The sequence below is a fragment of the Cotesia typhae genome, unplaced genomic scaffold, assembly GCF_013202065.1.
Source record: "Cotesia typhae breed Kobodo isofemale line unplaced genomic scaffold, CoteBio_Ctyphae contig_43, whole genome shotgun sequence".
NCBI classification, from domain to species: Eukaryota; Metazoa; Arthropoda; class Insecta; order Hymenoptera; family Braconidae; genus Cotesia; species Cotesia typhae.
In genome coordinates this window covers 414766-440408 of record NW_027423752.1, presented here as the reverse complement: position 1 = coordinate 440408, position 25643 = coordinate 414766, and the positions used below count along the sequence as shown (strand labels likewise).

Genomic DNA, 25643 nt, shown 5'->3' with positions numbered 1-25643 from the left:
TAAAATATTTTTTTTTTTATTCATAATTAAATTGTTATAAAAACTAAAAAATTTCTACTGATTTTAATATTGTAAAAATTCACGTGTAGTATTTGAACAAATTAACAGATGCATTTTTTTTTTTTAAATACATATTGGTGAAATTTGAATAATTTTTTTTTCGTCGCAGATATGACTTAATTAGATTGTTAAAGTTATAATTTATTTCATCATAATAAAGTTAAATCATTTTGAAATTAAGTACCAAATCGGTAATTATTAACAAGTCGGGTCAACCCCATTTTGGGCCGTAACTAAATAAAAAATTAATATTTTTTAATTTTTTTTGATTCTGATTGTTTTTATGATGATCACATGATCTGAATATCGTATTTTTTTCGGTATGAATTATTAATGCAAAAATCTGGAGATGTGTCACAATTGAAAAAATTTTGTTTTTAAATTTGGATAGTGCATTCCATAAAAATCATTGACATTTTTGATGCGATTTTTTTCGGTTATTTATTCTGTTGAAAAAGCAATTGATAATCAATAAGGACATAGATAAAATAATTCGTCTTCAAAATTAAAAGTCTGCTAGTATTTATTGATACGAAGCATATTTTAGTCCACAAATTTACGGCCAAACTCGCCCAATTGGAATCTTTGAGTATTCTTAGTTTCCAATAGATGGCGTATGGTTAGAAAATTCTTTCCTACCTAGAAAATTAATTTAGAAAATTTATTAATTTATGTCCTTGTCCTTTGATATAAAATTGAGATGAAATGTATGTGGCATTTACGAATAAATTGATGTGATAGGTCGAATATATCATAAGCATGAAAATATATGCAAACTCTATATTCAAGCGCGCGCTTACGCGCGTAAATTCAAATTCTAGTATATGTAATACTTCAAATTAAACACCGATTTGATTCACTCTTTGAGTAGTATTTTTTTTCAACAGCAAGTGCTCTTTATTTGATATTTTAACTATGAGTGATTTGATGAACATTGAAATATTTTTGTAATGAAAATATGTTTTGAAAAAAAAATTTTTTTCAAAACATGCATTGACTCTTTTTTATAGTTTCATTTTTAATTGTCTCCTACCAATTATCCAAATTTTAAAAAATCCAAAAGTTCGATAGGATGAGGCTTTTTTTCCCGCGAAGACCAATGAAAGTATCGTTCAGTTGGTAAAAAAGAAAACAACTAGTCACAAATGATTTTTAAAAATTTTTTATACAACAAGAAAACATATTTAATTGTGACAATTACTTATTAATAAAATAAACTGTACAATACATCATATTTCTTAAAAAATAAACAATTCTTATTTTATTACTACAAATTAATTGCGTACTTATAAAATATAATTATTTGTTTAATATAATAAGAATTTACAAAATAAATAATCTTAAATGCATTGAGCAAATGATAGCATTAAAATAAATCTTAATTGATTAAAATTAAAGCCTATATTTTATATTATTATTTTTAATATTTAATTAACTAATGTATAAATCTAAAACCAAGATATGTATAATTATTTACTTAAAAGTCTGTTTAGCCTTTTTTAAATTTAAGTAATAATATCGCTAGAGTTTGGAAAATAATAATCCAAATGAAAGTTGCGAGAAAGCCTTCATAAACAGTCGGATTGGAGATAAGCCAACCCCGGGCTAACATAGCGCGAATTGACTCCGTACTTTTTGTCAGAGGTAGTACATAGCTAATAGCACGTAGAACAGGATGCATTCCTTCGACTGGCCATATTATTCCGCAGAGCATAACGATCGGGAGGAATGAACCCATCGCCATGTATGTCGCACTTCTTTCTGTCTCACACACGCAAGCAATCACGAATCCTGGAAGTAATAAATCATATTTATTTCAAGATTATTTATATTTATGTAAATTAGTGATAGTCTTACCGAAACACATCCCACAGAGACCAGTGAGGATTGTCAAAACAGTTACCCAGGCAATTTCACCCTCGCATGTCAGTTTGAATACAGCAAATGTCACTATTAAAACCATTAAAGTTTGCCCGGTCATCACGACAAATTGTGTAACCACCTGACTGAATAATATTTCCGTTCCAGTTAATCCTGAAACTAGACTTCTTTCAAGAAGACCTTCGTTACGTTCCAGTAGCATAGCACCTGATGTCAATGCGACTGATAAGAAAAATATTATCCTGTAAATTTATATTAAAAAAAAAAATTAGTAATTATTTTATTGATGGCTTTATTATTTTGGAATATTATTACGTACGTTAATATAATGCCTGGAGCTGCAAAATCTGTGAAATTTGGTTCTTGTGGTCCATAAATTGGTGTTTTAAACTAAAATTATTAAATAAATATTTTAATATTAATTAATTCATTTCTAGTAAAATTTTTATTTTTTTAAAAACTTATTTATAATTTTATTGTAATAAAATTTTAGAAAAATTATTTTTATTTTTTTATGCGAAGCATCAGAGAGTGCCTTATAATCGAAAATTTGTTTTTACAAGTGAGGTCAACCCCATTTATGATAAAAAAAATGTCGCAAAAGAAAAAAATAAAGATTTCGATAGTATTTTTGCCTTTAAAAGTTGGTAAAAATTTTGGCTTTCATGTTTTTGGATAAAATTTGTATTTTATCTTTTTTTGATGTTTTTGATAGATTTTTTCTAAAAGTATATAAAAAAAACGAACAATTTAAAAAAAAAAAATTGATCAATTTAATCAAAAATTTTATTTTTCAAATTTGAAATTAACTTTGATCAAAATTTTTTGGAATTTGAAATTTGTGATAATTTCTTTATTAAATTAAAAAATTTTTTTATCATTTCTATGCAGGATTTAAAGTAAAAATACGTTGATTCCCGAAAAATATTTTTTTTTTGCATTTCTGTCCGTTTTAGTATCAAATATTTTATTTTATTTTAACTACAATATGCTGAAATTGATAAATCTACCTTTCCATCCCGAGTATGATCAAATGATGCTTTTTTTCTAAGACTAAAGCATAAATAATCATTGAACATTTATATACTTACATCTATCGGGATGCTCGCGAGTTTTTCGCTGTTATTACAAACGACCATCATCTCTCTAGCAAAGTCTTGAAATGAATAGTAAAAATCACGTTGCAGTAACTGACCAATTTGTTGATCTATAAGTAAGAAAAAAAAGAAAAGTAAATTTTTTAAAGACTTCCTTAAAAAAAAAAAAAAATAAATAAATAAATAAACTTACTAGACATATCCATAACGACAAACATATTAGCAGTTTCAGCAGTGAATTCATCAACATCAGTAGAGCTTTCTAATCTTGCAATAAGCGAATCCGAATAATTTTTAGGAAAACTAACAGCAGCCCATGCCCAACCTTTTTTAACAGCGTGTCTCGCATCATCTTCTTGTTCGTAATTAGTAAACACAACTTTACGTTTTTTCAAGTGTTTTAAAAATCGACAACTGAGCATTCTTTGGTCACAACCAATGGTTGGTAAGCAAAGATCGGTACTTCTATTCAACTCATTATTAACAACGGCAATCGAAAGACCAACCGGATCTTTACCGATTGACAAACAAAATATTATTATCTGTAGGACCGGCAGTCCGATTATGAAAAGCATCATTCCAACGTTTCGCCACATCCACAAAAAATTTTTCCAAATGAGCGCTTTCATGTGCTGTGGATCAAGCATTTTGAAAGTAGTACGGCCTTTCTCTTCAGGCGGCAGCTCTGGTATGTGATCGTCGTCTGAAGTAACAGCAATACTGCGTCGACGACTAGAGATACTAACGTTATCACCGAATTCACCGCTCATTTCATCATCGACATCAATATCCGGCGGTACACCTGTTACACTGCTGAGGATACTGCTGCGCCGTCTCAATCCCATATTTTGCCGTCTGCTCAGCTTGAGAAAGACTTCCTCGAGTGTGTCCATTCGATGCATCTCCATGAGCCTTGTTGGCGATTCTTCAGCGAGGAATCGACCGCCTCGCATCAAACCGATTATACTTGCCTGTCGGGTTTCTTCGATGTAATGAGTCGTGATGATTATTGTTCTTGTACCGTCTTTGGTGATTTTAACCAAATGATCCCAGATACTTTGTCGCAGAACTGGATCTATTCCCACTGTCGGTTCATCCAAAATTAAAAGCTCCGGGTCTGCTAACAGAGTTGCGGCTATTGATACTCGCCGTTGCTGACCACCTGATAAATTCTTAACAAATCTGTTCTCGTTTGGTAGATCCAGAAGCTTTAATTAATATTTTTATTAATTATCAATTTTATTTTCGTGGATTGTAAGATTATCACGACTTTACCTTGATTAGAAATTCTAATTTTTCGTCGACTTGAGTTGTAGTCATTCCAGCGCACCATCCAAAATAGATAAATGTTTCACGGATGGAAAATTCTCCGTACAATGCGATTTCTTGAGGCATGTAACCCACACGTGGACCTGGCACTCCAGATCCTTTAGATCCTGGTTTTCCTCCGAGAACCTGAAAATAAATTATATTTAGAAAAATTTTACACAGTAAAAATTTTTCCGTCAATGCATCAAAAAATTTTGTATTAAAAATTTTTATGTCAAATATTTAATACAAATTTTTTTTTATGCGATGACAGAAAATTTTTTACTGTGTATTGGATTTTATTTAAGTGAATATTGAGTGTGACATGTCAAAAAATTGACTAATTTTTTTTTGTAATTGTTAAAGGATTATTAATTAATTACTATAAGTTAAAAGTCTTTTATGATAAAATTTTTTAATGAAACTGAAATGAAATAATATCTATTGATTATTTAATAAATTATAAAAAAGAAATAAAGGTCAAATATTTTAATTTTCATTATTTTGAACGAAATTTCTATTTGATTTTATTGATATAATTTTTTTTAAAAATAAACAATTAAAAAAAAAAAAAAAAAGTTAATTATCACTCTTTTAAAAAATTTTAAAATGTCTAAATTTAACATTTATTGTGTTAAATTAACACAAGAAAGTGTAAAATATTTAACATAAAAATTTTTAACACAATTTTTTGAAGCAATGACGCAAAATTATTTACTGTGTAAGTAAAAATAAAATTATATCCTTAAAATTTTTATCTCCTTAAGTAAAAAATGTATATTAGTCCAAACCCAAATCTCTCCAGCATTTAATCGGCGTCTTCCCACAATGCATGAAAGCAATGTGGTTTTACCGCATCCACTTGAGCCTAATAGTCCGTATCTACGTAATCATAAAAATAGGAAAAATCATTTATTATTATAAGTGATTTATTAAGTTATACAACATCGCGTGACTTTTCCATAAGCATACTCACATGCAACCCTTGGGAACCGTCATATTAAGTCCATCAAGGACGATATTCGGATTGCTCTTAGGCCCATATTTTTTAAAGGCTCTTCTTACACATATCGCATGCCGCCTCCGGGTATCTAAAGTCGACACCTGAGGTTGAAATTGTGCTCTTCGAGTTTTCAATTCAATAGATGTTACTTTGGAGCTCATACTCGTTGGCTCCGTAGGCTCCATTCTCTTAAAAAATTTTTCTAAAATTAATTCCCAAATATTTATTAAAAAAAAAGTATTTTTTTACTTTAAACTTGATTTATTCTCCCGCTTACTCTTCGAATTATTTATTTTTTACCGCACATGATTTCATGTTATATACCGATATATTTTATATGTAAGTAGGGTTAGCATGCCGTGATGTAACAGACTCTCACTATCATAAGCATGCTCGGCTGGACCGATTGCCCGACTAGCGACCAGATAATTTCTGGTGAAATCAATGCATTTATTTTTTATTATTCTTTTTTTGACATTATTTTTATTTATTAATTATTATTATTATTCATTAAACGCTTCAATACTACGCAGGAATTTATGAAACATAAATACGACACAATATTAATTAAATAATAAAACAGAATATTATTACGTTTGAATGTAAAAGTAATTTCTCTCTGGATTTGGGAATCCTGAGTTACATCACAGAGTATAAAAATAATAAAATCGGAGACAGGAAAATTTATTTATTTATTTTTTGTTTTTTTTTTTTTTTCATTATTTTTGTTATTGCTCGATTAAAGTACAGTAATTGATGCTGACTAATCAAAACTTAAACTAAAAAAATGTTTAATGTAATCAAAATACACACAAAGAATGTATGAGAAAGCTTCATAAGTTTTAAATGTCAGATATTTGTGATGCAATGAAATTTCATCATTTTCATCCAATGTTAAATAATAATGTATTTTATTTTTTGAAGAAGAAGTTTTGAATATTTAAAAAATTAAAAAAAGCGCGGCAAATTTAATATTTAAAATTTAAGCGCGTAAAATTTTTGGTTGCTAATTCCTCAATTTATAAATAATTAACACTCACATAAATTAACACTGCACATTTATTTAATTATTAATAAGTAAAGATGGAAAAATAAATTACCCGTCACTGGATCACAATCCAAATAGTTGAGTAAATAATTTAGCAGGAAATTTTAAAATAATAACACAATGAAGAAAGAACAATAAAAACAAGAATTGTTCGATTACGAGGTCTGAGAAACCATTAGGTCATTTGGAGTAAGAGAGCACTGTGGCCAGGTGAATTTGAAATAGAGAGTGGTTTGATCGGAGTTAAATTAACTTGTGGAAGTTACAACCAACTGACTAAGACTGAAGCTCATGCGGACCGTAGTTTCAAACCAAGAATCAATCCGGTTGTGCAACATTTACTGTCTCCTCACCTGTGCTGGCTCGCTCACCAACAGACCCGATGACGTGTGCCCTGTATGTCGCAGATCGCAAAAAGAAGTTAAACGTCAAGGGGCAGAGACGTAGGAGGGTTTCGGAGGCTGTATCTTTCTGCGAACCATGGACCATGAACGTTGAACGGTGGATTATCCCGCGGGTTCTGCTGAGTTGACATTTATCGTTAACATTAATTAGTAGTTTTTTATAAACATGCACTTTAACAACTGATTGATCTTGAAATATTTTGCTTTCAGGATATAGTGTTGAGATGTTCAGAAAATAAATAATACACTAAAAAATACTGTGGAGAACATTTTTCTGGTTCTTGGTGGGGTGAAAATTATTCAATGTTATTCAAATAAGTTTAGAGATTTAGAGTATATTTTTATGGAATTTATGTAAAAAAAAATCAATTTTTTGATAAAATTTTTAAAAAATTATTTGATTTTTATTAAATTTTGAAAAATAAATTTTATTGCTCAAAAAAATTTTAAATATCGTTTCTACAAATTAAAATTAAAAAATTACCAAAATTTTGAGTGAAATATAAAAAAATTGCAAGACTTTTTTATAAAAAATTTAATCCTCTGTAAGACAATGTCTTAAAATTTTTTTAATTTAAAATAAAAATTAAATTCAATAAATTTTACAGTGCAAAAATTAAACCCAAATTTTTCACAACAAATTACCATTTTAAAATTAGATGTCTATATATTTTTAAACTTATATCAAAACACCCGAGATATTGAGTCTTTTTAAAAGTAATCTGAAGCATCATCAAGAGAAAGTTTTAGCGCTTGCAACATCGCACAAAAATGACTAAGCGATAATGAAATAAAAAAATTCAATACTAAAATAAATTTATCAAATAGAGAAAGATATTTTATTTTAAAATGTATTAGCATTAATCAAATGAATAAAATATTAGAAATTTTTCGGAGAACGTACAGAGTATATATGATAGAGAGTGGGCATGAAGAAGAATAAAATAAGTAAAAAAAAAAAAAAACAGATACTGGTCCTGGTAGATCCGAGACACGGTCGTTCTTGATGGGACTCCCCCATTCGCGTACGAAAAATAAAACTTGCAAACTTGTTTGAGTGACTTTGGACCGTACCCAAGGATACTAGCCCCTGACCTGACCTGTCCTTGCTTACCAAGTAGTTGCGCAAAAGAAGATACATCCTCAGTTGTAAGAAAAGAGTCAAATACGATGATTAATAATTGATTTGTGTATAAAAAATCTATTCTAATGAAAATAAAGTAACTGCGTGATAAAATATATTAATATATGAAGGCGCTCTTTAAAATATTAAAAAGTTCAACACTGCTGTATTTGTTGTAATGAGTCACACTTACTCTGAAGGCCGTTTTCCTGAAGATATTCTAATCAATGATAGTTTTAAGTATGTAAATTTCCGTCGATCCTTTCTAAGAATTTGCGGGACCTCGAAAACTACCTTGAAGAGAATTGGATCGTCGGGAATAATTATTTTATGTGGAAAAAAAAATAATAGTAATGAAGAAACGAAAGATGATAATGTAAAGTACGAACTTAAACAAAAACTCGTAAAGACTTTGTTGTATGAATGATGCAGTTTAAATACGTGTGTGCTAAAAGAATAAATTCCGTAAAAAAGAAGCTCGCCTTGACGAACTGAACGACAAACACCAACAGAGATCTCTTTTTGTTTGTCTTAAGCTATTTACGTAATTCAACCTAAAAAATTAATTAATATGTTTATATTTTTATGTCTAATGTGTAATTATCAGGTATTACTTACTACTATCCTCGATCTGTCGTGTGTATTGTGAAGTGATCGATAATTTTTTCATGTTCAATTTATTCGATTTTATATTATACAACGTTCGATGGATACATATGAATTTTATTTAATTTTAAAGAGTAATTCAAAAGATTTTTTAATTAGATCATGAGCTGAGAATTTAATTTGTTTTATGCTCTGGGTTCTATATTCTTTTTTAATTTATTTTAAAACTGTTTTAATAAATTTTAAACTTGATGTTAAAGTCGGGAAAATAAGCTCTGGATATTTTTCCGCAAAATAATTAACTACTTGATATTTTTCTTACGAAGAAGAATAAATTGTTTTATTTTAAATATGGATTCAGAGTCGTAGTGAAGAATTTTAATGAGGATTGTTCAGAGGTGATGAATTTAAAAGTATGCGAGAAAAATAGATAATTATTTACAATAGGGATCAACCCATGCTGGGGCATGTTAAATTTTTTTTTTTATCAATTTTTTATATCAAAAACTTCAAAAAAAGATAAAATAGAAATTTTATCCAAAAAAATGAAAGCCAATTTTTTTTTTGTAACTTTTAAAGGAAAAAAAGCTATCGAAATCTTTATTTTCTTTTTACGAAATTTCTTATCATAAATGCGCCGTAAAAACAAGTAGAATAAAAAAAAATGAAAAATGTTAATTTTTAAACACTTTTAAATAATAACCGAAAAATATACAAATTATCCTTGTAAAATTTTTAAATTTTAAAAATATATAAATAATTAATTACTGAAATTTTTTTAATTTTCTAGAGGTAAATTTAATTATCAAACTGTTACTTTTGAAATCTTTTCTTTGTATTCAATGTTAAAAATATTTTAATAAACACTTAAAAAAAATTACTGATGGAGCGGGCCTGTTAATTAGACCTTCAAAAGGTCACTAAAATATTAATTTCGTAACATTTGATATTTAAAAAGTCTTATTATCATTTTTTATAATGGGAGAATTGTATCTTGGGATTATTGATCAAGGTTGATAAAATTTTAATAGAAAAATCTATTTGTACATAAGATGTTTTATCAATTGCTCTTCAAAAGATTCTTTATAAATGTTTAAATGATATAGCGATAGTATTTTTAAAATTTACTTTTATTAGAGTTAAAAATCTCAAAAAATCATTGAGCCCAATCTCTAATTTTTTGAAAATTTATTCAAGTAAAAAAAATTTAATTAAAAAATTTCACGTGTAAAAATTAAGAAAAATTACACGTGAACATTTTTTTACTATAATTAATTTGTTATAAAAATTTTTAAAATTGACAGCTGACGGTTAATTTCAGTATTATTGAAAAAATTGTAAAAAGTATACTGAAAAAAAAAAAATTACCTTGAATCAAGATAAAAATTCTTGAACCATGAAAATAATTTTTAAGAGTTTCATTGTCTTGAATCAAGACGAAAAAAATCTTAAATTAAATAAAATTTACTTAACTTAGTTGGTCCCTACGATTGCAGCTTTATATTTTCCATCTAGACAAAGAAGAATTTTATTAAAAAACGCTCTACTACGTAATAGATTTTTTAAATATCTATTTCGTAGCTGAGAGTTTTTTTTTTTAATTCTAATTTATTTTAAAAAAAATATATATAACTGTAATAGCTTTATAATCATGAGTGCAACAAGGATATTACCAGTTCTTGCAATTCAAACTGATAAGTTAGGAATCTACGGAGAGAAAATAATGTTTCATATTTTTTTCAATAATTCTAAAAAATTTTATCATAGAAAAAAATTAATTAACTTTTTATTTAAAACTACTTTAATTCTTAAATAAAAATTAATTTTAATGAAATGATAAAAAATATCTGATATGTGAAAAAATATAACAAATGTCTGATCTTTTATCAATATTTAATTTGGAGAAAAATTTTTGCAGCATAAAATAATTTTTTTTCTTTATTCTTCGTTGTTGAAGTATTAATCAATTGAATTGATTAAAATTTCTATACCGATATTTGCGAACAGAAAACAAATAATGTCATTTGAAACTGGTGGTGTCATCTAACAGATTCTATGTAAATAATTTACGGACTAATAATTAAATTTAAAGAGTCTTAAGACTCTTGTATAAATAAAACAAAAATTTATCAAAAAACAATAATTTGATCGATAATTTGTTACCTAAACATCTTGAAGATAAATGAAAATTTGACGAAAATATCAACAAATTTTCAAGATAAAAATCATTTTCAATGATAAAATAATAAAAAATTGTGCAAGCGATTATCAACGTGTATAAATTGACCAGTTCAATAATTTGCTGATTCAGATGTTTAAGTTGGCTGTAAAACGTCTGCAACAACAATAAATTCTTCAAGTAAGAGGGAATTGCTCAAATACCTCAGTCGTCTTTTAGTTGTTCGTCAGAAATTTTAAGCGCAACATAAAATTATTTAATTTTTTACGAAACATTTTTGATTTTTTTTTTTTTTTATTAATTAATTTATAATTTAATTAACACTTTAAAAAAATTGCACTTATGATTTTTTTAATTCTTCTACATGTGAATTTCTTTTGTAATAATTTATACAATGAAAAAAAAATTATAAAAATTATCAAAAGTCGGTTAATTTAATTTTCATTAATTTTTTCTACATAATTCTCTAAATATGTCAAAAAAGGGTGTGTGTAAATTTTAATCTTTACGTGAACATAAAAAATTCCCAAAAAATACATGACACTAAAGTTGACAGACATTAAAAATTTTTTTTTAATTTTATAACAATTAAATTATTATAGAAAAAATTAATTAAAAAATTCCACATGTGAAAATTAATGAAAATTACAAGTGAAAATTTTTGAAGCATTTTTTTATTATAATTAATTTTTTAAAAAATTTTTAAAATTGACAGCTGACAGCTAAAAATACCTCAAATTATTTAAAATTGGATATTGAATACACAATCTTCTGTAAGTATTAATTTAATTATAATTACTAATTTAAATACAATAAAAAAAAAAATTAACTAAGCAGATAGTTGATAATTTTAATCATTTTTGTCTCAAATAAATTATGGCAAAAAAAATTGACATTTAGAAATTTTAATAAATTAAAAATGCAATTTTTTAAAAATAATTTTTTGGAGCAAATTTATTTGTTAAAAAAAATGAAATTGAAGTTAGCAGACGTCTAAAAATTTTTAATTTTTTTTATTACAATTTATAAAAAATTGCACTTATATTTTTTCTAGTTTTTTATATGTGAAAATTTTTATTTAAATTTTTTAAGTGAAATTTAAAAAAAAAAAATTTATAAAAATTTTGAAATATCAGCTAACTTTATATTCATTAAAAAAAATTAAAAAATTGTCAAGTGACAGCTAACTTTAATGTAATACAGTAAAAAAGTGACACATTACCTTAACTAGGTCATCCATTAGAATCTGGGTGTTTATTTATTAATTTATTTACTACAGAGATTTTTGGCGCGTAAAAGGAACGCAAATTTAAAATCCCGTTACACTGGATATAAAATATCCTTAGCAATTTAAGCTTAAAAAAAAAAAAAAAAACTAACAAAAAGAGAATTGTAAGACACGATGAGAGCGATTCAACGACCTGCCAACCGACTTTTACCACTTCCGCAACTAATTGTAAAGGTATCCGCGCATTGTCAAATCATACGAACTGATTCTCTGTCTATACTTACTCTTACTTTACAATTTGTTGTTATTTGTTGTTGTTGTTATTATTTTAAAAATGTTTTTTGCATCCACTTTCTCTGATACTCCATTATGTTCCTCGATAACTTTATTTCCATTAAGCCCGTAAACTTTTAAATTACTCTCCTAAAAGAAGTTGTAAAAAAAGAAATTAATGAATAAATAAATAAATAAAAAAAATTGAATAAAAAAAAAGAGACAGTAAATAGGCGAATGTAGAAAGTAATGGAGTGGGGTTAAATAAATGGTTGAATTTCAGCAAAAGTAACAATTGCTTTCCTCGCGCTCAATCTTCTTGGACCGTAAAAATATTTTCGTATCAATTTCATCTATTTTATCAACGACTTAAATCATACCATCGCGTGTTTTAGCTTAGTTTTAGATCATTCAATCTTAAGATTAATATCTCAGTGAAGAAAACAATAAAATTTCTCCGATAACACTGAAATTGATAGATCTTAAAATTTTTTTTGAAATTTCATAGCAATAAATTATTAAAAAAAAATTTTATTAAAAAGTTTTACATGTGAAAATTAATGAAAATAAATTATGACATTAAAGTTAGCTCTCACTTGGCAATTTTTTAATTTTCTTTAACGAAAAAATTTGTGCTAAAAAATTATTTTTAAAAAATTGCATTTTTAATTTATTAAAATTTCTACAAGTCTATTTTTTTAATAATTTTTTTTTTTTTGCTATAATTTATTTGTTAAAGAAAATTAAAACAATTGTGAAGTGACAGCTAAATTTAATGTCATAAGATTAGCAGACATTTAATAATTTTTAAAAATTTTTTTAACAAATAAATTATGGCAAAAAAAATTGACATTTAGAAATTTAAAAAAATCAAAAATTCAATTTTTTTTTAATAGTTTTTTTGTTAATTAAAATTTAAAAATTCTCTAGAGACTGCTAACTTTAATTTCATTAAAAATAAATTTAGCAGATATTTAATAATTTTTTTTAACAAAAAAAATTAGGAAAAAAAATTGACATTTAGAAATTAAAAAAATTCAAAAATCCAATTTTTTAAAAATAATTTTTTAGAACTAATTTTTTTCTTAAATAAAATTAAAAAATTATCAAGTGACAGCTAACTTTAATTTCATGAAAATTTATAAAAATTACAAGTGAAAATTTTTGAAGCATTTTTTTATTGTAATTAATTTGTTGAAAAAAATTTTTAAAACTGACAGCTGACCGCAAACTTCAGTATTATTTTCTCCGAGCAAATGTTTAAACAATAATACGTGATGCTACTTGTAAGCTTATGATAATTACAACAAAATAAATTTCTGATGACAGTGTAACGTGATTAACTTATTGATTTAACTGTAACTGGCTCTTTCATCTGGAGCTTTAATAGACCAGTAAGATCTTTCATTTCCATATAAAATAATTTTTATAATGCAGCAACAATAATAACAAGTACAAGTGCTGGGTATAAATGCATGAATGTATGTCTTTCTGAGGGAAGAACATAACAGGAGTAGGCTAGCGTTCTTAACGGTAAATCTAATCCGGTCCTGGACATGCCAGTGCAGTCTTTCGAGCACACTCGACCCTTTCAGATCGCTCTGGTGGACCACATAACAGGTGTTTCTTCTGACCTATATATTTACCGATTCACCTATTTTAAATAAAACGTGTCAATTATTTACAATTTAATTCAACAGTAGGTATACAATTATAAGTTAATTAATCGGTGACATTAAATTTGGTTAATTTAATAATGACAATTAAATTGAGAGGCATTTTATAATTTTAAATAAATAATTTAATAAATTTATTTAATATTTAAAATTATAAAATGTCTTTCAATTTTTTAAAAATAATTTTCTAGACCTAGTTTATTTTTTTATAAAGATCTTAAAAAAAAAAAAAAAAAAAAAAAAAAATAACTAATAAGTAATTTAAATAAAACACCATAATAATAATAAATAATATAAACTTAATTTTTTTTTTTTTTTTTTTTTTTTTTTTTTTTTTTCATTAAAGTGTTTCAGACAAGAATAAGAGATTTAAGAATGGTATCATATGATGAAGCAGTCGTTGTGAGAAACGCAGTGAAGAAATACGGAAGTGGCAAACCAATTTTCGATGGACTGAATATGTCAGTGTCACGAGGTTCTATGTGAGTATCACGTGGAAATATTTTTTCTATAAATAATAATTAATTTAATTAAAACGTTGATAATAATAATAATAATTATTAATTTTATCGATTTAGATACGGATTATTGGGAGCCAGCGGATGCGGAAAGACAACATTGCTGTCGTGTATCGTGGGAATCAGTTCACTTGATAGTGGAGAAATCTTTGCGCTTGGTGGGCATCCGGGCAGTAAAGCATCATCAGTGCCCGGTCCTAAAGTCGGTTACATGCCGCAGGAAATATCTCTTGTAAAGGAATTCACAGTTATTGGTGCGCTGTATTATTTCGGGCGTATAAATGGAGTTGAAGATCATGTTATTGACGAGCGCCATGGTTTTCTGTCAGAGTTGCTTCAGCTGCCTCCTAAAAATCGGCTTATAAAGGAAATGAGCGGCGGACAACAGCGTCGAGTATCATTTGCTTGTGCGATGATTCACGAGCCAGAGCTTTTGATTCTCGATGAACCGACCGTGGGGCTGGATCCTATCTTAAGGGAAAATATTTGGGATTTTCTTTATAATTTAACAAGGTACAAAAGTGTAACTGTTATAATAACCACCCACTATATTGAAGAGACAAAACTCGCTGACAAAATCGGTCTTTTGAGGCACGGAAAAATGCTGGCAGAAATGTCACCGCATAAATTGTTGGCAAAGTGTCGCTGTGATACTCTCGAAGAAGCTTTTTTAAGATTAAGTCAAAAACAGAATGACAGTGAAGAAGAAAAAAAAAGAAGGCAAATTAATGCAAGTACTGAGTATCTTACTGAGCTGGAAGAAATTTCACAATTTAGTTTGGATCAAAATGGCAATAGAACTAGAAGACACTCTGCTTACAGATACTCAACAAATCCTGCTTCACCGCTTCCTCACAATCTGCATCCCGTCATACAGAATAATGATTTTAATATTAAATTACGCTGGCGTCGATTTCAAGCGCTAATGATTAAAAATTTCCTTCAATTCGTCCGTCATCCAGGTGGAATTTTATTTTCATTGGTTTTCCCTATTCTTCAGATAAATATTTTTTTCTCAGTTATCGGTGGAGAACCTCAGAACCTCAGCATGGCTGTTGTTAATTACGAAGCTGGAAACTGTCATTCCGGAAAATATCTTGGAAGAGTTGATTACTCACCCGAAGAACGGCATTGTGAATTAATTGACATTAGTTGTCGTTTTCTCGATGGCTTTCATCGTACAGTTGCTAAAAATAAATTTTACAGTGATATAAACACCGCGATGGACTCTGTAAAACACGGAGAGACTGTCGGTGCTATGTTTATAGGTAAAAATTTCTCTATGGGTTTACGTGAGCGTCTTAAGTTCTGGGAAGGCAAAGAAGTTAATAGCGGAGAAATCGATTTGACCCTTGACATGGGAAATCGACAAATCGGTCTCTTTGTTGAGAAAAGTATTTATGATAAATTTATAATTATTTACCGTGATATTATTCAAGAGTGCAATTTAACACGAAGATTGATGAATGTACCTTTGAAATTTGAAGAGCCGATTTTTGGTGATGAAAATCAGTCATACGCAAAATTTATGGCTCCAGGATTTTTGCTAACAGTTACTTTTTTTCTGGCTACTTCGGTGTCTTCATCAATTATTCTGGCAGATCGCCATGAAGGAGTCTGGAACAGAAGTCTCGTTCAAGGTGTCACCACATCTGAAATTTTAATATCCCACTTGCTGACTCAGATAACACTTATTGTCATTCAAGTAACTTTGACAATTTCTTTTGCTTTTACGCAGCATCTTGAATGTCATGGATCACTTGCTGCAGTAATTCTCCTTGTTTTCTTCATGGGTGTGTGCGGAATGTGTTATGGCTTCTTAGTATCTGTTCTCTGTACATCACACACAGTAGCCAATTATATTACCACTGGAAGCTTTTATCCAGTGATTTTATTGTGCGGTTGTATATGGCCAATTGAAGGAATGCCCAATTTTTTGCAGTGGATCAGTTTCATTATGCCGACGACTATTCCCGGTCTCGCGGTCAGGAATATCATTGATAAAGGATATGAAATTGGTAACCCACAAGTTTACCAAGGATTCCTAGTTGTTGCAGGCTGGATTACTATTCTTGTACTCTTGTGCTTCCTCGGAATGCGCACAAAAAAATCGTAGGTGTTTTTCTGTAAAATTTTTATATCAATTAATTGAATTTAACTTCTAGTCAGTGCCCGAAGGAAGTGTTGTACATTAATTTATTTATAAATTTATTATTTAAATTATGGTAAGAATAAAACATAAGGAAATTATATTCAATTAATTATTATTATTATTATTATTATTATTCATTTATACAATTTATATCATATATGTATATGATATTTTATTTATTTGAATAGTAAATATTCTAATTAGGTGTAGACATTATAAGTTAAATTCTATTTTGGCTGCATATATTATAATAAAAACAATTGTAATACATAATATTAGATTTAATTTATTTTAATTTCAACAAGTAACTATTTTAAAGCAATTTTATTTTTATTAAGGGGGATAGCCACTGAATTTTTTTGACCGGGATAATAAAGGAATTTGGAGATACGCGGTATTTATTTTTACCTTTTTAATTAAAAAAAAAAAAAAAATTAATTTAATAAAAAAGATTTCTTAAACAAAATAAAATAAGTAACAGGACTTATTATCCGGCGGTATCTTATACATTGAAGATCCTAAATTTTTATTAAAAAAATTTCATGTTGTTACAAAGTTATAAGCATTTTTGCGGATCACCAAAAAAATTTACCCCACCACGGTGTGATCTCTAACTCAAAAACGGATTATCTAAAACAAAAAAACCAAACTGCGTTGTAATCTGTATGCATCTGGTTATCGTTCCACGTGAGAAATTTAAAAAATTTGGATTTAAAAAAAAATGGCGACATGTTAAAAATTTTCTCATTTTTTTGGATTCAAGCAGCCGTAAAAAAATTTTTTTTTTTTTTTTTTTTTTTGAAATTTTACAGTGGCTATCCCCCTTAATCGTTATCAGGAAACTGTAAAAACTTCAGTCGCAAAAAATAAAATCCTCTTCTTCATCATCTTCTTTGTGTGTCTTCCTTAATAGTGCAGTATCATTAATTCTATGTACAGTTAAATTTTTTTTTTTTAATTTACTAAAAATATTAACAATTTAAAAAATAAAATTCATCTATTATAATTTTAATAAGATATAAATTTTATAAAAAAATAAATTGCTTTCGCAACACTTGCAGGTGATGGAATAAATAAATCTAATGACAGTTTTGATTTATCTGAAAGTAAATTCTAAATATTTAAGTAATTAATAACAAGCAATAAATATTACAGTTTAAATTAATAAATATAGATGTGCATTCAGTCTTAATAAATAATTCATTCAAATAATTAGTCTAATAAAATAAATGAAGTAACTAAAATTATTATCAATTAATCAATTAATTAATCGACTACTTTTAGCTCATTTATCAGCCATAGACCGCTACGTATTGCGACTGCAGTTCTTTATTAAAATAGAAGTATTGTCCGTAAGATTTAGACGCATATTTCGGATACTGTTGTTTTTGTTCTTGTTATTATTATCATTTTTTTTGTTGTTAATGTTATTAATAGCATTGACAGGTTTATTACTAATGTAAGGTACGCCAACACTACAATTATCAATAGCGCAAGGTTTATTATTTTTATCAGCAAGAAGACAACAGCCACATCCAACGAGATCAACAGGAACAAGACGATCAACTATTTGTCTTACAGAAGGCATGCAGGTTTTGTTGCACCCTGAAAACACATACATGCTAAATCAGATAAAATTCTTCTCCGCAATCATTTTTTTATATATTTATTATTTTATTTTATTATCTATTATTTTATTTAATTTAACTATTCATTTTTTTAGGACAGATTGCGCAGAAGTTTTGCATAATCTATTGTCTAATCATTCACATCATTCAATTCCAATACTGAGCTAAATTTAACGCTCATTTAAATATACTTCTATTTAGTTAACTATATATTTTTTTTAATATACTTTTTTATCGAAAAGGACTGATAAAATTACTAATTAATAAATAGTAGTAATAATAATTAATAAAAATATAAAAGCAACTAAAACTATCAAGTGCATAGCCGTGCAAAATATTTAAGCGTACAAGCTATTAAAAATACTAGAGAAAATTTTTTTAAAATTATTTTGTATTTGTTTTAAGTAATTAATTAAATTAATTGTATAATGGAAGCTCCATTGAATGACTCCGATAGTATTTTTTTTTTCTTAAACCTATGAACATTTTTTAATATTTATATTTATTATATTAAACGGATTGATAAAGTATTTTAAAGTATAACGATTGTCTTATCAATAAAAAATGAAAGTTAAATTATTTGCGGTACTAATGCCAAAAGGGCGCATCTCAATATCTGCGTCCTTTTGGGTCTGCAGATATAAAAAAAAATTTTTTCCTCCAACCAAACTAAAAATGTTTCTAACGTTCAGATCTGTAAGAAAAGTGAATAAAAAAAGGTTTTTTGTATACGACTTTTTGGCTTTAAGATAAAAAAATTCTAAAGCCAAAAGGGAGTATCATTTTTTTTTTTTTTAATTATAATTAAAGGGGACGATACATGTAAAAAAAAAAAAAAAAATTTTTTTTTTTTTCATCAATCGTTAGAATATTATCTCAAAAATATGCCTGTAATTTTTCAAAACAAAATTATCATTATTTATATATTTATATATTAAAAACTCATTTAAGTAGTTCGTTTTTCTCAAAATGACTTTTTTTAAATTTGCAGGCGGAATAACTCAAAAAGTTCTTAACTGATTCCAATGAAATTTTTTACACGTCTACTTTATAGTAATAGCTTCTAGTTAAATCTCTAACATTCCAAAAAAAAATTTCAAAAATTAACCCTTTTTACCAAAAAAACCATAAAAAAGATTAAAAAAAATCGAACTTTTTTTTCTGAAGTGTGCCAATTTACGATTTTTTGACTTTTTTGATTTTTTTTATTGGTTTAACTAGAAGATATATATTTTAAGAACATGTACAAACTAATTTTTTTAATTTCCGATCACCGTACGAAAAGTGAGCCCGCAAAAACATGTTACAAACATTTTTAGATTAATTGTAGTGAAAAAAAAATTTTTTATACGCCCTTTTGGTATTAATAACGCGTATTATCAAGTGATTTAGAGTCGGTTTAGTGTATGTACTTAAACTTTGTTGTTTTTCTTTAAATTAATTTTAATTTATTAATATACCGGAATTAACTAGGGGGACTAGAGCATTCCAGTATAAATCCTTAGCTACAAAGCCGTCTCTCTATCGCTCACAATCTTCAAACCATGTTTGCCAATAATAAATTTAACAGTATCAGTTCCAACGCGTAATTTCTCACTAGACTGACGCGTCAATTTTTGAGAAGAGTCTTCAGCCTCTTTAATAGCTTGACCAACGTCATCAGCAGACATGCGAAGTTTGTGAGGACTTTTGTTAACACGAGCAACACGAATATTATCGACGGATCCAGCGACAATGCGGTCTTTCTTCACTATTCTAGGCTCGCGTGATGTTAAATTAACATTCTTCGAACCTTGAAGATTGTCAACTGACGAGTATCGTTTTTTAGAGTCAGGTTTTGGCACGGAGCGATTAATAAGCGAGCTTCCTCGATTAATTCGTTTAGACTCATTAAACTGATCATCAGTAGCTTTAATTTCTTCCAACTTTTCTTCTTCCGAAGCATGTTCAGTAAATTGAGCAGCATCTTGAGGGTTATTACTGGCTTCTATTTCCAACCCACAATTTTCAATTTCAAATTCCACGTCATCCAGAGTTGAATCGTCAGAGTATTCTTCAATAGACGTAGAAGCAGGTCTTTCTTCTTTGCCAATCGCATCTTGCTCATCATTAGCTTCATCCGTTTCTTCATCAGCAATTTCAAATGTTTTTTTATCAAGCTTGCTGGCTTTAGATTTTTTAGCAACTTGCCGATTAATATTAAGAGACGTTGATTGATTCGGAAGTCTGGAGTCTATTATTTCATCTAATTCGGGTCTGCAAGAAGCTACTCCGTCTGATTCCATCGCAACATCTCCGCAAATTTTACACAACTCACATTGAGGCTCTTCTGGAAGTGACTCGACACCTTGAAGGTTACACGAGCTACAAATTTCACACTCTGTAGAATCGGGATCTACCGGCGAGCTATTTGTTGAGTGAACTGTATAAAGATTTTTACCGGAAGACTGATCTTTACTAAAACATACTGAACAATATTCTTCAGTCTGTGTATTAAAAATAGTTTTTACGCTATTTATTGTAGCAAATGTCTCGGACTTTGAACTACCCGATTTTTCTATTAAATTAATATCACCTATTTCTACTAAATTCAGTTCTTTTGGCAATAAATCAGCCTTTATGTACTCAAAGCTCTTGGATTTTTTAGACATAGCTTGAGGCTTACGTACTATTGATTCAAGACTCCCTTGAAAGGCTTTTCGAGTTTCTTGTTTTAAAAAATTACAAGTATCTTTTTTCTTTATTTCTTCACTGGTATTTTCACTAGTGCTGCTTTCGCTTTCATCGTCAATCATCGGTACGACTTGTTCAGATAAATTTTTTGAAGATTTAGAAATTTTTCTTAAACTCACCATAGATTGCAAGCATTTGCTATTAATATTTTCCCGAGAACTAGACTCAATATTAATTTTACATCCAGGAATTTCATCTATTTTTTTATCTACTAAATCATCAATATCAAGATCTAGATACTGAGCTTCATTTTTCTCTTGAATTTCTGGAATCGACGGGGATGACAATACTTCTCTCATTTCCATAATATCTGTAAGAACACTTTGATCATCATTATTTTCCATTGAATCAACAAGTTTAAATTGTTCTTCATCTTGGCTATTTATTTCAACATCATTATTATCATCAGCCTCTACTGCTTCATCATTAATTATGCACGGACCATCAGCTTGCTCAGACTTTAAATAATCTTGTTCATTTTTTATTTGATTTTCTAACTTTAATTCCGTCGTACAATCAACTTCAGTTTTATCAATGTCACTCTCAGTGTCATAAATTAAATTATTAACGCTTGTGCTGGTGTCATTTAAACCTACCTCCCAAAATATTTGCGATTTTCCAGTCTCAGTGGCAATAATCTGCTTTGCAAGACCAGGATACAAAGGCTTAGCCGTAGTTACAATATTACTATTTTTATTATTTGAATTTTCTTCCGTAATAATATTTATAAATTTTTCGCGCATACATTCATTGTCATCTGAATTAATCGCAATTGAACGTTTTACGGGTGAATTAATAATATTTTTCTTTATCACAGATTCTGTAAGATCGATTGAGATTATTTCCACTGGACTTAGACTTTCCATTGTAACATCGCTCGGTGAAGGTGTCAAAAAAGCACCTTTATATTTATCGTCAATGTGCAAATAATTATTGCTTTCTGACGTAGTCAATATTAACTTACTTTAAATATCCGTATGCAGCGTGAAAAAATTTTCATATAAATTATTTTTTATGTATTTTTTTTCAGAGTAAAAATTTTATAAATTAAAATATAAAAAAAATACTGTCAATTAAGTAAACATGTTATTAAATCCTATAAAACTCACGTTGTTGAAGTAACTACGTCGTATAATCCCCAATTGTAAATATAATCAATTACAGCGTCCTGAGTGAGGTATTTAATACTTTCACCACGTTTCAAAGCACGTCTTATTTTTGTAGAACTCACTTCATTGTTTATCCATTCGGTAACGATATGAATATTATGCTAAAATCATTAATATTTAATATTAATAATTTATATCGATATAAAATTTTGAAAAATTAATAAAGAATAAAATAATTCATCGTAAATAAGTGTTTAGACTGTATTCGAAAATGCTCTATCTCTAGATACATAATTAATAAATGACCTTGTATCTTGTAAACTATTGACATTTTTAAAGATATAAGCTCATCCCAATGTTACACTCATTAAGACCTTTCATTTGAGTACCCACATCAATTTTTCATATATTTTATATATATATATATATATATATATATATATATATATATATATATTACATATATGTATATATGAAAAATATATCAAAAATGCATATGGGTACTTAAATGAAAGCTCTTGATGAATGTAACATCGGGACGAGCTTGTATCTTTAAAAACGTCAATATTTAAGAAATTACAGTCCAATTTAACAAAATTCATTATTTAATAAAGCCAAATTTTATTTATTTATAGTTCACAAGCCACCGCAGTAACATAGTGACTGCAAGATTGCTAGTTTAATTTAATGAAAATATTTAAAATAATTTTACCATGTATTTTGAAAGAAGATCTGAGTCGTAAATGAATTTATTTGGATTCGAGCCTTCTCTAGTAATTACAACTAAACCATGTTCACCAACGATAGCGTCAATCTGAAATAAAAGATTATTAAAAATTAATCATAAAATTAAAGTTAAAAAAATTAAAAACAAAATTACAAGTGTAAATTAAAAAAAATAACATGTCAGATGTCTGATAATTTCAGTGTCATAAATTCAGTTGCCCAATTTCAAAACACAATCACTGACAATTTTAAGAATTTTAAAAATTTTTCTTATTAAAAAAAAAGTTTGCGCGCAAAATTGATAAAAAATTTGATTTATGAATAGAAAATACTTGAATATAAATATTTAAAAAAAAAAAAAAATTATGACATTTAAATTAGCAGTCGCTTGACCATTTTTTAATTTTTTTTAATAGATATATTCGCTCCGAATAATTATTTATACAAAATTGCAATATTTATTTTTTTCATCTTCTAAATGTCCATTTTCTTTGACGTAATTTGTTTGTTTAAAAAATTTTTAAAATGATAGTATATCTGCTAAATTAATTTTCATGAAAAATTACTTGAAATTAATGTCTAAAAATGATAATAAATGCAGCAATACTAAAAAATATCATATATAAAAATTTGTTTTAAAATTGAACAGCCGAATTATTATTAGCTGTCACTTAATAATTTTTTTATTTTCTTTAACCAAAAAAATTTGTTTTAAAAAATTGCATTTTTAATTTATTAAAATTTCTACAAGTCCATTTTTTTTAATAATTTATTTGTTAAAAAAAATAGTGAAGTGACAGCTAAATTGAATGTCATATAATTTTAATAACATAATAAATTATTTTTGAGACCTACATCTTGATCAGCCCAAAGACCAGGCTTTCCAAAACTCTCCAGCAAGTCAGCTCCACAGAGAAGTTTTATCTGTATTGGAGTTCTATCCTGGCCATTAAGAATATTTTCTGGAATCCATTCGAGATCCTGAATGTCAATATGATTTCGAATGCTACCATCTGAATTTTGAAGAACGGAATTTAATAAATTTTGATGGTGTTTAAGGCTGGCTCTGGTTCTGGTCCAACAGTTTTGTCGCGTTTCCCAGGTACTAACACGTATCCAGTCATTATTTTGCAACGCTAGTTTTAGCATTGCACAACGATGTTCAGCAACAGCTAAGTCTTTTTTAGCGTAACTGTCATGAACTGGTGACATGACACCACCCACAACCATGTGAGTGCCCATCCGATGCAAATGATCACGTGCGATTTCTAAATTATAATTAGTCAAGTTATTTAAATATTATTGATCAATCAAACATACAATACGTATCATGTATGTATGTATTTATACTCTTTTAAATAATTCATAAGTATAGATATAGTTACCGAACATTCTCAAGTGCATATTCGTTGGTGGATTGTAACTTCCACATGACATTAATATTACACGTGTTGGTGTCATTGTTATTATTTGATTAATTGGTTTATTCGATAATTTCTCTTACTTTTTTAACATTTTCAACTGCTGTCCACTCGACAATAAAATTAAATTCACGTATAAAAATATAACACACGACGACATTTATACCTGATACTTGACGGTTCTGCCATCTTTGTTAAACTACTGCTGTAATCAAATGTCAAGTTGTATTTAGAAATTTTAATAAGTCTTTTTTTACATTTAAATTTTGTTCCTGAATTCCATTAAATTTTTTTCTTGTGGAAGAAAAAAAATTTTTTACTTTTTTATCAATTTTACAGTCTTTTTTTTTTTTTTATTATATAATTTTAAATTTGAGCATGCGCAGTAATTATTTTGATGACAAGTGAAAATTAAATGGATTATGACATTAAGTTAATTAAAATGGAGAATAATTTTAATGACATTAAAGTTAGCTGTCACTTGATAATTTTTTAACAAATAAATTTCCTCCAAAAAATTATCTTTAAAAAATTGCATTTGTAGTTTTTAAAAATTTTTAAATGTCAATTTTTTTTTGCCATAATTTATTTGTTAAAAAAAATTAAAAAATTATCAATTATCAGCTAAGTTAATTTTGATAAAAGTTTCACATGTAAAAATTAATAAAAATTGCAAGTAAAAATTTTTAAAAGCATTCTTTTTTTTTTTTTTTTAATTTGTTTTAAAAAATTAAATTTATTAATTTATTACAATTTCTACAAATCCATTTTTATAATATTTTTTTTTTTTTGCTATAATTTATTTGTTAAAGTAAATTAAAACAATTGTGAAGTGACAGCTAAATTTAATGTCATAAATTAATTTAGCAAATATTTAATCATTTTTAGAACTTTTTTTGGCAAATAAAATGAGAAAAAAAATTGACATGTAAAAATTTTTTAAAAATTAAAAATGCAATTTTTTAGAATTAATTAAATTGTTAGATAAAATTAAAAATTAATCAAGTGACAGCTTACTTTAATGACATCAATTTTTTTAGAATAATAAATGTGTAAACACTTAAAATTTAAGAATGAAAATTTATTTATTTAAAAAATTTTTATTTTAAGAAAAAATGGCAACTAAAAATTTTCTCATTATTCTTACTGTTTTTTTTTTTTGTTTTAACCCGGTTAAAAAAATCTTTAAAATACAAATTTTTTAAATTCCGTTTATCTACCAATTAATAATTCTACACTGTTGAATTTTAGTTGAAAACATACGTTTTATATAATATCCTGTAAATAAAAAAATATGATAAAGTAGAAGCTAATAAAGGTTGAAAAAAAACAAGACCCGATGGTATATTGCGATAAACTTTAACAATCGCATGTACAAGTTTTCTGTTGAATAAAAACAAAAATTGGTTATTTGATATGAACAAAAAAGACCATTTATTTTTTGTTTTAATTTGTTATTTATTTATTTCA

General features: G+C 27.2%; 4 protein-coding genes across 12 annotated transcripts in view; 2 read left to right on the top strand and 2 right to left on the bottom strand.

Moving 5' to 3' along the window:
• The window catches only part of LOC141528374 (putative helicase mov-10-B.1), a 66719-nt gene that overhangs the window by 23738 nt on the left and 17338 nt on the right, over nucleotides 1–25643 (top strand). The gene's annotated exons all lie outside the window — the stretch shown is intronic.
• LOC141528352 (ABC transporter G family member 23) lies at nucleotides 1443–15968 on the bottom strand. 3 transcript variants are annotated; one of them, XM_074244367.1, is made up of 9 exons: nucleotides 15877–15968; nucleotides 5323–5537; nucleotides 5138–5228; nucleotides 4314–4493; nucleotides 3232–4246; nucleotides 3033–3148; nucleotides 2261–2331; nucleotides 1918–2183; nucleotides 1443–1851 (listed from the first exon to the last, which is right to left on the bottom strand). In XM_074244367.1, the coding sequence occupies exons 1-9, from the start codon at nucleotides 15919–15921 to the stop codon at nucleotides 1550–1552; spliced, it is 2301 nt and encodes a 766-aa protein (XP_074100468.1). In that variant the 5' UTR covers nucleotides 15922–15968; the 3' UTR covers nucleotides 1443–1549. The 3 variants fall into 3 exon arrangements, with proteins under 3 accessions (XP_074100468.1, XP_074100470.1, XP_074100469.1); XM_074244369.1 differs by lacking the exon at nucleotides 15877–15968 and adding an exon at nucleotides 6450–6996 and having other exon boundaries at nucleotides 5323–5551; XM_074244368.1 differs by lacking the exon at nucleotides 15877–15968 and adding an exon at nucleotides 6450–6994.
• On the bottom strand, nucleotides 5402–24535 carry Nmnat (nicotinamide mononucleotide adenylyltransferase). 4 transcript variants are annotated; one of them, XR_012479355.1, is made up of 6 exons: nucleotides 24138–24378; nucleotides 23608–24020; nucleotides 22739–22840; nucleotides 22027–22187; nucleotides 12222–12360; nucleotides 5402–5537 (listed from the first exon to the last, which is right to left on the bottom strand). XR_012479355.1 is itself a non-coding variant. In XM_074244365.1 (5 exons), exons 1-5 carry the CDS (start codon nucleotides 24211–24213, stop codon nucleotides 16471–16473), a joined length of 810 nt encoding a protein of 269 aa, XP_074100466.1. In that variant the 5' UTR covers nucleotides 24214–24378; the 3' UTR covers nucleotides 16389–16470. The 4 variants fall into 4 exon arrangements, 3 of the variants coding, with proteins under 3 accessions (XP_074100466.1, XP_074100467.1, XP_074100465.1); XM_074244365.1 differs by lacking the exons at nucleotides 5402–5537; nucleotides 12222–12360 and adding an exon at nucleotides 16389–16528; XM_074244366.1 differs by lacking the exons at nucleotides 5402–5537; nucleotides 12222–12360 and adding an exon at nucleotides 16652–18161.
• On the top strand, nucleotides 10160–16520 carry LOC141528353 (ABC transporter G family member 20). 4 transcript variants are annotated; one of them, XM_074244372.1, is made up of 4 exons: nucleotides 10160–11482; nucleotides 13648–13830; nucleotides 14233–14368; nucleotides 14465–16520. In XM_074244372.1, exons 2-4 carry the CDS (start codon nucleotides 13767–13769, stop codon nucleotides 16518–16520), a joined length of 2256 nt encoding a protein of 751 aa, XP_074100473.1. In that variant the 5' UTR covers nucleotides 10160–11482; nucleotides 13648–13766. The 4 variants fall into 4 exon arrangements, with proteins under 4 accessions (XP_074100473.1, XP_074100475.1, XP_074100472.1 ...); XM_074244374.1 differs by lacking the exon at nucleotides 13648–13830 and having other exon boundaries at nucleotides 10163–11482; XM_074244371.1 differs by lacking the exon at nucleotides 10160–11482 and having other exon boundaries at nucleotides 13317–13830.

Coding starts and splice junctions, on each gene's coding strand:
- LOC141528353 (XM_074244372.1), top strand. CDS start 13,767: ATGCCAGTGCAGTCTTTCGAGCACACTCGACCCTTTCAGATCGCTCTG. Junction 13,831..14,232: donor TCTGGTGGACCACATAACAG/GTGTTTCTTCTG, acceptor TTTTCATTAAAG/TGTTTCAGACAAGAATAAGA. Junction 14,369..14,464: donor TCAGTGTCACGAGGTTCTAT/GTGAGTATCACG, acceptor TTATCGATTTAG/ATACGGATTATTGGGAGCCA.
- LOC141528352 (XM_074244367.1), bottom strand. CDS start 15,921: ATGACTGATTTTCATCACCAAAAATCGGCTCTTCAAATTTCAAAG. Junction 4,494..5,137: donor TAAATGCTGGAGAGATTTGG/GTTTGGACTAAT, acceptor ATTTATTTTCAG/GTTCTCGGAGGAAAACCAGG. Junction 2,332..3,032: donor TCGCGAGCATCCCGATAGAT/GTAAGTATATAA, acceptor TAATAATTTTAG/TTTAAAACACCAATTTATGG.
- Nmnat (XM_074244364.1), bottom strand. CDS start 24,213: ATGACACCAACACGTGTAATATTAATGTCATGTGGAAGTTACAATCCA. Junction 22,841..23,607: donor GTCTTTGGGCTGATCAAGAT/GTAGGTCTCAAA, acceptor CTTTTATTTCAG/ATTGACGCTATCGTTGGTGA. Junction 21,881..22,026: donor GACGTAGTTACTTCAACAAC/GTGAGTTTTATA, acceptor GGATATTTAAAG/TAAGTTAATATTGACTACGT.